The sequence below is a fragment of the Typopeltis vanoorti genome, chromosome 24, assembly GCF_054136105.1.
Source record: "Typopeltis vanoorti isolate ZY-2024b chromosome 24, IOZ_Tvanoo_1.0, whole genome shotgun sequence".
NCBI lineage: Eukaryota > Metazoa > Arthropoda > Arachnida > Uropygi > Thelyphonidae > Typopeltis > Typopeltis vanoorti.
Genome location: NC_143572.1, coordinates 40,442,050 through 40,454,647, shown reverse-complemented (window position 1 = coordinate 40,454,647; position 12,598 = coordinate 40,442,050). Strand labels below are relative to the sequence as shown.

General features: G+C 36.4%; 1 protein-coding gene across 1 annotated transcript in view; it reads left to right on the top strand.

Moving 5' to 3' along the window:
- Nucleotides 1–4,002: 4,002 nt before the first annotated feature.
- Nucleotides 4,003–12,598, top strand: part of MED28 (mediator complex subunit 28) — a 72,837-nt gene continuing 64,241 nt past the window's right edge. Inside the window, exon 1 of the mRNA XM_090414007.1 lies at nt 4,003–4,147. Within this exon, the coding sequence (XP_090270133.1) occupies nt 4,094–4,147 (54 nt within the window). The 5' untranslated portion in view covers nt 4,003–4,093. The remainder of the gene's footprint in view (nt 4,148–12,598) is intronic.

Below are 12,598 nucleotides of genomic sequence, written 5' to 3'. Positions count from 1 at the left end.
AAAAATCGTGCTTGCCCGATGAAAAAATTAATCATAGGGTAGGAGGGAGTTAAGATAGTGAGTCTGTTGCCACATTATGACAGAGTACAGGAGAAGCGGGCAATAATAGCGAATGACTCGATGCGTAGTTTATGCAGGAGAAGTGTCGAGTTGTGGATAACCCCACCCAGCTAACGCCTTTTTTTTCCCGTATATAGGGAGTAGGCGAGGCCATTTTTTAGCCCTATCTAACTTTTGAAGACTGAGTGGGCAGTTCAATCTCCACTGGTACCCTATTAGAGATAGCTGGCCGAAGGCTATCACTAATTAAGCGGCACGCAGTGAAGGGTGATGGCTCAACAAGTGCCGCCATCTCGTGGTCCCTAACCCTAACACTCGTATTTTTAATGTCTGAAATAATGTGGGTTCTACGGTCGATTTTCTTGAATTTACCGGAGAAAAAACCCACTTGCCCATGCCAGAGTTCGACTAACTCGGGAACCGGTCGAAAAAAGGATTAGAAAAATTTCTTCTACTCGCCGACTAGATTCGAAACCAAGAAGTCTTCCTTCGTGCGGTCAAGCGCCGTGTTGTGCAACCGCCACATCCACTGAGCTACACAGGCTCAGCTACACTGTAGATATGTGGAGTGAATTTGACGTGCAAAAGGACTTATACAAAAAGGATGGATTATATCTAAGTGGATTTAGTACTAAGAGATCGGAAAATGTGTTCTTGCTGAATAAAGTGAAAGTAGATGTGCAGAATCAAGGAAACTAGGGCTTTTGAGGGTGGGAGCTGTTGAGTGGATATGCAGACATCAGTGGGGCTGATGAGCGTAAGGTTGTGTATAATATGCCTAAGTTAGTAGCACTCTTAACAAATCAGAATGGGACAGTTAGTATAAAGCCTTAGGACAGCAATGGGGCTAAGGGGCTTTTGCACTTAATGTACACTAATGCAGTGTACATTAGTGTACATTAAGTGCTCAGAATTTAATCTTGGAGGGATCCGGGCGCTCAGGATTTAACCTTGGGGGGGGGAGAGTTGAGTAGACGATTTGCGAATACACACTACGCATCGCATACGACCTACTGACTGAGCATCTGCAGTGATAGCTAATTCATAAGTAGTATAGAAAAAGAAGACACAACACAACACAAATAAAAAAAAAAAAGAATTTTAATTAGGAAAATATTTTCGGAAAATTTTCTAGTGTATTTTCCTTTTCTTTGGGGGTGCCCTGGCCCCTTCCTCCCCCTCTGGATACGCCACTGCACTAATGTCAGAAGCATTCAGAACAAGCAGGAGGAATTTTTGCCATTGGTCAGTTCATCCTGCCCAATGGTTATTGGATTTAGTGAGACATGGCTAACAGAAGATGATAGTTAGTGGGATAGAATGTGAAGTGCATAGTGTGTTCAGGGAGGATACAGAGAAAAGAATGAGTGGAGGAATATTATCGATGATAGCCGATAAACTGAATCCGAAGAGAGTAGAAATTCAACTGCAAAGCACTCCTAAAATCATATGTGAGGCTATCTGGTGTGTGAGATAGAGACTAACAGAACAAAATATAGTTGGATGCTGCTATAGACCATGGGATAGAATAGATGATGGAGATACTATGCATCGACAAATAGACTTAACGAATACAGGACAGTGTAGTTATTATGAATTTCAACTGTATGAGCATAGATTGGAAGGAGAAGAGGACACATAGGAGGAAAGAAAAGGAATTTATGTACATAATAAGGGACAGTTACCTGAGAGAGTATGTGATGGAATATACTAGAGGTTCTAGAGTGCCCGATCTAGTAATTGCATCTGAGAATTTTGCTATAACGAATATAACCACGTTGCCACCAACTGGTTGGAGTGATCATATAGTTGACCTGGGAGGTGGCTAAATGTGTGGAATTTTCAATTAACACGGAGTATATGTGGAATTACAGGTCTGTAAAGCATGACAAGCTTAGGAAATTGCTTGGATCGGTGCCATGTCATGTAAAACTACAAGGGTTGGATGTTGGAAGTGCATGAGAAATGGTAAAGGAGTGTTTGAGGGAGGTAATGGCAGAGTGCATACTGAGAGTCAGGAGAGTAAATCAATTGGGAGTTAAACAGATGAATATCATCAGTAAGCTGGAGTTGCAAAAAAAAGAAAAAATTGTGGAGGGAATTTAAGAAGAAAGTTGACCTGCAGCCACGTGAACAGTACAAGGCACAGGCCAAAAGGATAACTAGCGTGGTAACAAAGGCAAAAGCAAAGTATGAATGGAAGTTAATGGAGGCTAAATATAATCCAAAATAGTTCTTTCGATATGCCCCAAGTACAAGAAAGAATGAACATGGCAGACAATTTTAATGAATAGCGATGGTAAGAGGTAACTGAATCAGTGGAAATAGTAGAATTACCAAGTGAACACTTTTGCAAGAATATGTCATCCAGGTGGTAATATTACGGGAACGAAAGAGGCAAAAGCTTATATGGGAACTGAGGTAAATCAAATAGAGGTGCATAACATATTACAGAATCTTGATGAGAATACATCTGTGGGATTGGATGGTATACCAGCTCGAGTTTTACATGAAGTGATGAAAGAATTGTCACTGCCCTTGACCATATTCTTTAATCTAAGTCTCAGCTTTAGGTTAGACCCGAGAAGCGTGGAGAGAGGGGGGGGGAAAATAGCTCCATTGCATAAAGAAGGCTCCAAGACTGATGCAACTTAAACATTCACACGTGACCACAGTACTTAAATTATTTAATAAGTAATATTTCGTCCTAAGTATCTTAGGACATCGTCAGTAATTTCAAACATTACTTGTGTAAAGTAAATTTATGTATGTTATTTTATTTTAATTTAATCTAATTTATTTTTATCAGATATATTTTAATTTAATTCTACATCACCCTACTGCACGCATAGTGCAGTAGCGTGATGTAGAATTAAATATTTAATAATAAATTAATATTTAATAAGTTAATAACCATTGCGCTAGGCCGCACGAAGGAAGTCTTGGTTTCGAGTCTAGTCGGCGACTAGAGGAAATTTTTCTAAGCCTTTTTTCGACCGGTTCCCGAGTTAGTCGATCTCTGGCACGGGCAAGCAGGTTTTTCCTCCCGGAAACTCGGGTTTTTCGTCCTGTAAACTCAAGAAAATCGACCGTAGAACCCACATTATTTCAGACATTAAAATATATTGTGTTAGGGTTAGAGACCACGAGATGGCGGCACATTTGAGCCGTCTCTCTTCACTGCGTACCGCTTAATTAGTGATAGCCTTGGGCCATCTGTCTCTGATTGGGTACCGGTGGAGATTGAACTGCCCACTCAGTCTCCAAAAGTTAGATAGGGCTAAATGGCCTCGCCTACTCCCGTATATACGGGAATAAAAAGGCGTTAGCTGATTTTTTTTTTTTTTTTTAAGTTAATATTTAATAATAAATTATTAAATATAAACCAAAATCTAGGACACACTTTAAACAGCGAAGGATCTCAAGTAGTATACGGCCTGGCACATTGCAGCACTTTGGATAGATCACACGATTCTGAGCAACGACCATGCGGGTCAAAATTATGGTACAATCGTCAAATTCTCTAGAGTTATGTAGGAAAATTAAGCCTCCTCAAGCCTTGGAGCCATCCTGGAGAAGTGATGATGATGATCATCTAACTTATTTTTCTGCCTTCTACTTCTCTTTCTCTTCAAATAATTCTGCAACGAACGGAGAGGGGAGCGAGGGGCGCACTAGATCGACTGGTTAAGGGGCGATTCCTGTGGGCTGACGTATGAATAGGCCTAAATGTCTGCTATGTTTTTTTAATTATTCGTCATTTTTATTTAAAAATTATAAAATAACGGACTCGTGGATCACTTTATAGTAATTTCTTGACCGTATTTCGCTTGTCTGCCACTGGTGGCTTCAGTCCACTGAATATTTCATAATATTTGTAAAAAATATTTTTTTACCATCATTTAAAGCTATTTTTTTTTTTTTTTGTAGATGGCGCAGCTATCTCTTAACTTGTTTACAAGCTGAAGTTTAAAATTTCCTTTGACTTTGTAATGAATGTTTGAAGAATTACTTATTTGGAAAACTGATTAAAATGGCCACTCCCACCTCTGGTCAGATTGTAGATGATTTTGAAAATTCATTTCAGGTACTGAGATTGTTTATTATTCATAACTTTCTGATGTAGTGGACGTCCCGCGATGAATCTACTGACTCCATGGAGTTGCCCATATGTAATGATATGTAATGTAAAGATGTATAGCAAGCATTTCATGCTTAAGGCAACTGAATAAATATTAAATAACGACAATGCTTCATGTAAATAATTATTGTTTTCATCTGCAGTGCAAGTTGTATGTGCAGGATTACAGTTCAGATATTAATTCATTGATAGTTCAGAGGTTGATGGAAGTTTTTTCACTTGGCTATGCTAATCCTTATCCAAGTGTAAGCAAACAAAGTTTGTGCCTGAAGTATTTTCAGGACTAGGGCAACTCGTGGTAAAGGTGGAGTCAGTTCGGATCACTTGCTTTAGTATCTCCCATAATGTAAAACACATAAACGGACATGTATAATACTATGCATTAAGGGAAGGGCCATTACCCAGACCGTTTCGATCTTTATTGAGTTCAGAGGTTAGTTGAAATTACGTCGAAACTAAGATTATGAATCCAGAGTATTTGTCTGTTAACATTGTCTGTTCGTTGCCCTGTTTTGCAAGATGACAAAAAGAACTTTGTAAGGGCTTTATACCTGAAGATTTTTCATCTTGTACAACAAAGCAAGCGAGAGAGAGAGAGAATGCATGCAATTGACAGATATATAGCAGAAAATATAAGTAGGCATCTGCCTTATCATATCATAATTAGGTTTCTTATGAAGCTAACTTATTTCATTGTAATAGATTGTTGAATTTGACATTTAAGGGAAGGGTAAGATAATCGTCGTTTATGTTTAAACTCTACTAGTGTATTTTCTGCACATGCAGCAATGACAGACTTGAATCAAAGTTTAAACATACTTTATCATCCTTTAGACAACTTCTCTGTCTCTAATTAGCAACAAAACAGTAAATTAGCAGTAAAGTAACATGATGATGCCATAAATAATCTACAGTAGGTGTATGTTATTTACAAAGTTTTTTATGCAATATGACATGCCATGTAGCATGCTTATTACTAAGAAGAAAATGGTTATTGTGTAAAGATGAATAGAATATAATTTTCTATTCTATTCATCTTTACACATTAACATTTTCTTATTAGTAAATATGCATGATACATGGCATGTCATATTCCATGAACTATGTAAATAGCTTGCACCTAGTGTAGACTACTTGCAGCATTATCATATCACTTGATGATTGCAGCCTTAACCACTGTGCTGAGCTGAATGGTTTCATCATCATTAACAGCTTTCTTCACTCCATTGCTGGATGAATGCCTATCCATGCTTCTTCCATTTTGGCCCATCTTGTGCACCTCCCACCATAAATGTCCATAACATTGTTATCCTGTCTTCCGCTCCTACCACTGGTCTACTTGGTTTCTGATAACCAGTTCTTGGCATCCATTCTGTTGTTCTCTTTGTCCATCTTTTTTCAGACATTCTCATCACATGTCCTGCCCAGTGACATTTGTTGCCTTTTATTACTAATGCAATGTCCATTACCATTCTTGGCTTCCTTATCCAAAATTCTTCTTTTTATTTAGCTGGGTTATTCCCAAAACATGTTTCTTTATGTTGTTTTCAGCATCTGTTGGTGTATTTTATTCAGATTCCAGGTATTCACTACAATAGGTCATTGTTTGTAGTACATGCTGGTTGTAGATCCTTCTTTTTAGGCAGTTTGGTAAATTTCTTTTAAATGTCTCTTTATAATGGTTAAAACTTTCCATCCTGCTGTTATTCTGAAATTTCATTATCAAATTTATGGTTGTTTGTAATGATTTATCTCAGATATTTGTATGAGTTCACTATTTGAATGTCTTTGATTTATTTGAATTTGTTTTTGTTCTAGAGTATTTCGACTATACATTATTTTTAATTTATCCATATTTATTTGTAGGTCTTCAGATATCATTTACTTCAACAATTGTGTGTTCTAGTTCCTTTGGCAATGTTGCTATTAGAATATCATCAGTGAATCATAGATTACTTAAGCATTCTCCATCAGTCGAATAGAAAAGTGTTTTATTTCTAACCCAGCTCTCAAATCCATAAGTAGAAATTGGTTTGATCACTGTTTTGTATATAGCTAGTTTGGTGTTTTGGGTAATTTCTCCCTTATTCCATATTAAATTTATTCAACTGGCTTCCCAACCATACCAGCTTTGATTATTCTTCTTCTTCCTTTCCAGTAATAGGCCTGGTGGCCTGTTATGGTCTCTTCCCATCTTTTCAAAGGCCATCCTCTATTCTTTCTCCTTTGAGGTCGATATCTCTGTATCTCTCTGGGGGAATTTTCCTTAATTCTTTCTTTTTTTATGTTGTTTCCACCTCTTTCTCTAAAGATCGATGTAATCTAAGACAGTCGATGTAACCTTATGAACTTATCACTCTTTTTCTATTTGCTTGAGTTATGGTCCAGGCTTCTGAACCATATGTTAGGATAGGTTTTGCTATTAAGTTATGGATTATTATTCTTGTTTATTAATTATGAATTTGAATATCTGATTAATAGCTTTTGTTATTCCTATCTAATTGCTTATTTTATGTTGCATGTCTTTCTCTCTTTCATAAGAGAAGTGGTAATCTAGATATTTGAAGTATTAATCTGTTCTGTAATATAATATATAATAATATATAATATTATTATATATTAATATAATATATTAATATTATATGCTAACCACTCAGCTTGGTTGGCTGAGTGGTTAGCATATCTGCTCTCTAGCCAAAAGGCTGCTGGTTTGAATCCCGCCATGGGAAGTAGATGGCATTGGTGTAAATGATGATGGTAGTTGTGGTTCATTGTAGTTGGTAGAGAGAGACAGAGAGTTGTAGAGTAGGTGCCCTCCCTTGGACTCCCTGGAGGTGTCACATAATAGTATAATAATATCATCGTTGATGCAGATTTTGCTTCTAATTGGGTCTTGACCTTTAATTGCCATGACTTTGGTTTTGGAAGTGGAGATTTCTATATCGTATGTTTTTGCTATTTCATTTAATGAAAAGGCTGCTTGCTGTAGTGAATCTTCATTATCTTCAATTAGAACCTGATCATCGGTGAATAAAATTGTATCCATGTTGTATCATTTATTTGAATGCCAAAACTGGTTATTTCCCTCCACTCTCTTATTATATTGTTAATATAGATATTAAGGAGAAGTGACAATAGACTACATTCTTGTTGGACTGCATTTATGTTCTCTGATGCATATTTTTGTGCTGATATGTTTATTTTAATTTGGTTATTGTTATGTATATTGAAAATTGCTTTAATTAACTGTTTAGGAATGTTGTCATCTCTTAAAATTTCCAGTAGCTTATTACGATTGACTTTATCAAAGGCCTTTTTATAAAACGTGGTTTTCTAAATTGAATTCTCTTCTTTTTTCTGTCAGGAGCTTGAGAGTGAAGAAGGTGTCGAAGCAGGATCTGCCTTTCGTTAAACCGTTTTGTTCTGCTCCAAAAATATTTTCATAATATTTGGAGTCTTTAAGAGACTTGAATATATTTTATATCTGGTATTTAAAAGGCTAATGCCTCTATAAGTTTTGACATTCATTAATTATTATTATCACCCAAGACCCCATGAAGTCAAAGACTCATCTAGGAGGTCCTGTTATCATACAGACAGCTCTTCATACTATGCTTTAAACACACTCAAATTCTCTGCAGACACCACGCTTTCAGGCAAAGCATTCCAATCATTCACAACTCAGCATGCAAAAAACCTGCTTCTCACTCCCCTGCTCACACCCTCCTTATACAGCTTCCAGGTATGACCTCTGGTTCTCCCCCTGATCTCCCACTGTTTTCTGTAGAACCTCTCCAGCATTGATCTTATAACAACCCCTTACTAACTTGTAGGTCTCTATCATATCTCTCCTCTTCCTCATATTCAACATTCCAGAGGTCAAAAACTACCTTAGTCAGTAGCCTCTGGATCCTTTCCAACATCTTTTCGTCCTTCTGAAAACCAGGTGACCAAATCCGGGCACAGTAGTCCATGTGTGGCCTAATCAAAGCCTTATACAATGGAACAAGAATCTCCCTACTTTTACAAGTCAGTGTCCTCCACACCATTCCCAGAAGTCTTTGTGCTGTCTTCGCAATTTTGGCAATGTGTCCCCTAAATTTCAGATCCTTATCCACTATCACCCTAAGATCTCTTATTTCCTCCACCTCCGATAGTATATCCTCACCAAGCATAAATTCTGTATCCCATCTTTGTTTCCCAAATTTTAAAACCTTACATTTTCCAACATTCAACTTACATCCTCATTCCTGTGCCCAATCACTCATTTTATTCAAGTCTTTTTGCCACAACATCTTCTACTCTTCATGGTTCGTCCCAACTTTGCATCATCTGCAAACAACTGAATATCTCCATCCACTTCACCAATATCATTAATATACAAGTTAAACAGTAATGGCCCTAAAACAGTCCCTTGAGGCACACCTCTAGTGACTTTGCTTTTCTTGGATATTGCTCACCCATACACAACTTGCTGATACCTATCAGATAGCCAGTCTCCAATCCTAGGCACTAATCTAATATCCAACCCCATCTGCTCTAGTTTGACTATCAACTTATCATGCAGTAATCTACCAAAAGCCTTTGCAAAATCTAAGTATATTACTGTGTATCCCTTTCCTCTGTCCAAGGAAGGAGTCACCTTATTGTAATAAGTATGTAGATTACTAAAACATGACCTCCCTTTAGCAAATCCATGCTGTCCATCAAAGATAATACCATTGTTGTCAACCCAATTCCGGATCCTAGTTCTCACAAGCTTCTCCAACAACTTAACCACAATACCTGACAACACACACAGATAGGCCTATAATTTGATGCTTGAGTTCTATCACCTCCCTTATAAAGCAGCACAATCTTGCTCTCCTTCCACTCCTTAGGAACTTGACCTAATGCAAGACTCATATTAAAAAAATATGTCAAGGCAGATGTCAATTCCCTGGCACATTCCTTCAGAATACTGGTGATATGTTATTAAGTCCCACAGCCTTGTTTTCATCTAGTTTGCTCAACTCCCCATACACCCCTTGCTCACTTACAGTCAGTCTCTCTCTTCCACATCATCAACTGCTCTCAATCTCTCCATGAAGTTACATTCAGGACCCCATGGAGTCAAAGACTCATCTAGGAAGTCCTATTATCATATACACAGCTCATCATACACACTTTAAACACAACTCAAATTCTCTGCAGATATTGTCTTTATTGTCTTAATATTGCCTGTTTTAAAAATGGGAACAATCATAGCATTTTTCCAGTTTTCTGGGTGTTGGACATTTAGGATCTTATTCATGTATTCTAGTAGTTTGTATCTGAAGATGTCTCCAGAGCATTTGAAAAGTTCCATATTGATACCATCTTCTCCTGGGCTTCTATGATTCTTGCATTGTTTAAGTGTTGACTCTAAATCTTCAAGAGTAAAGAAGTCTGTTGAATTATTTGCAGATAATGGTTTTGAGAATGAGTTGTCATCAGTTGTCCATAATTCTTTCTAATATTTAAGCCAGTCCTCTAAAGGTATAATATTGAACTTGATCGATTCTCTAAGGTTATTATTCATGTCTTATAAATTTATGTTTGTGTTTGAGGTTTATCAATATTGTTTTCTAAATTGGTAATGAAATTGTTCCATTGAATGCCGTCTTTTACGTGTTTCTCTTTTTGTGTTTATATTCAATTTCATCCTATATTTTGTTTGTGCTTAACAATTTTTTATAGGCCTTCCTTTTTTTTCATATATGATTTTCCTGATTTCTGGATCCAAGTTACAAAGGCCTTTTTTTCTTTTCCTTCCATTCTTCATTAATAGATTCATCTGAGGGTAGTTGCTGTAATTTTTCATTTATTTTTTGCCGATATAGTTTTCTTTTATCGGAGTCAGATAATGAGCTGACTGAGAACCTAGGTTCTCAGTTGTCTAAATGGATACTGGTATGTGATCCATCTTGGGGAAAACCATATTGATGTCATGTATAACTAATGATCTGATTCAATTTCAAAACCTTGGAAGACTAACATCAAGAATGAATTTACCTATTTTATTGTTTTCTATGTATAATCTATAATAGATTTTGATCCTTTTGCTAACCATGTGAATTTATGAACATCTTTCTGTTTGAGCATTGTATTCATTATTCTTAGATTATTGTAGATAGAGAAATCAATTAATCTTTGGCTATTTCTATTTTTTATTATTTTTAACTTTACTTATTCTGTTGTCTATTTCCAGATTTCATTTCCATCTTCACTAAAAACTGTTCCCAAATAGCTGAAATTTTATTTGTTCAGTAGGTTTTCCGATCAGGATGCGGTTGATGTTTTCAATGTTTCTACCTATTTTAAATGTCTTTGTCTTTTTATTGCTGATTTTCATATCACATTTATTACAAAAGTTATTCATTTTAGTCAGCTTAGCTTGCAGACTTGTACTGGATTTATTTTGAAGTTTAACACCTGTATAAAATAAAGAACTGAGATTAACATCAGTTTTGATATCAGGTGTAATATTTCTTTTCTTCATAATGTAATCCATATAGATGATGAAAAACAATGGAGATAACACATATCCTTGTCTCACATCTGAACATCAAACCATCTTCCTAAACCTCCTTTAATTCTGACAGTTGACTTACAGCTCAAATATAGACTATGTATTGCTCGATATAATGTCCTATTTACATGACATAATTGTAGCATTTTGAAAAGCTTTTCTCTTGGCTCCTTGTTATATGCCTTTTTCATATCTATGAAACTTAAATGCAGATTCTTGTTATATTTCCATGATTTTTCAACTCTTTTTGTCTTAAAGTGAAAATCTGGTCTTGACAACCTCTATTTCACCTGAATTCAGATTGTTCTTTACTAAGCTTCTTTTCCACAATTTTTCTTATCCATGTTTCATGTATACCTGTATAAATCCTACCATGAAAACTCACTAGGAAAATACATCTCGCATTCAGTTTTATTTGTCTCTTTTAAAATGTACTATAAAAGCCCTACTCCAGTCATCCAGAATTCAACCCTGTGACCAGGCCTTCTGAATTATGCACTGCAGCCACTGTAAAACTATTATACCTCCATATTTGAACATTCCTGGTTGAATATCATTTATACTAGCTGCCTTTCCACATTTCAGATTTTTGATGGCTTTTTTGCTTAAGTTCCAAGAACACTAAACAAAGACTTTTTGCTTAATGTTCTTGCTAAAGAATTTCATAGATATAAGTTGGCAAGTCTCTTGCTGTACAGGAAGTGAAGTGAACAGGAAAAAAAAAAGTACATTCAGAAGGATAGCACTTGGTTCTTATACTCAAGACACGAGGAAAGCAAATATCCACAAGGTGTGGGACTGTTATGTAATAGAAATGCTCTTCTTTTTATAATTGATGTTATTCATCGATTATTAAAAGGCCTTTGATAAAGTCAATCATAATAAGCTACTGGAAATTTTAAGAGATGACAACATTCCTAAACAGTTAATTAAAGCAATTTTCAATATACATAACAATAACCAAATTAAAATAAACATAGCAGAAGAAAAATATGCTTGCTTTTGTTGTACAGGATGAAAAATCTTCAGGTATAAAGCCCTTACAAAGTTCTTTTTGTCATCCTGTATAGTGTATATGTCCATAAAAGATATTAAGGTTTTGATATATTTTATGGACATATATACTGTTTGAAAAGAAGTCAGTAGACACCATAGTGTGAGGAACAAACAGCCATGGCACCCACCTTAATAATGTGTAGGACCTCCTTTCACTGCAATGACTGCAGCAATCTTACAGGACATACTTTCCACAAGCATACAATAGCAATCGATAGGAATTTTGGACTATCTTCTTGTTAGCATGTAATGAAGTTCTGGACTGTTGTGGGATGGATGCCCCTTGACCTTACCTAATACTCTAGTTCATTCCAGAGATGTTCAATAGGGTTGAGATCAGGGCTCTGTGGAGGCCAGTCAAGGGTGGTGATGTTGATGTCCACAAATCATGCAGTTACAGCAGCAGCAGCCTTATGATGGAATGGAAATGAAAGAGACAATGGTCAGTTCTATAGAAAAATGCCAGGAAGTAGGAAGTATTGCATTGTCCAGAATGTTCAGATGTTCTCTCTCAAAGTTCAGTGTCTGAGGCCAAACCAGGAAAAACATGACCATATCATCACACCTGCATCTCCGAATTTCATTGTTGGGGTTATACATTCTGGTAAGAGATGTTCACTTTGTGGGCATCTGCTTGGTAGAAGGTGTAGCTTGATTCATTTCCTCATAACACAGCTTTCCTAGTTTGCACATCCCACTGAAGACAATTCTGCATGTTAGTTTGGATAATGTGGGGTTTGCATATTGTGGTCCTACTATGGAAACGCATGTTATGAGCCTCAGTTCTGAAT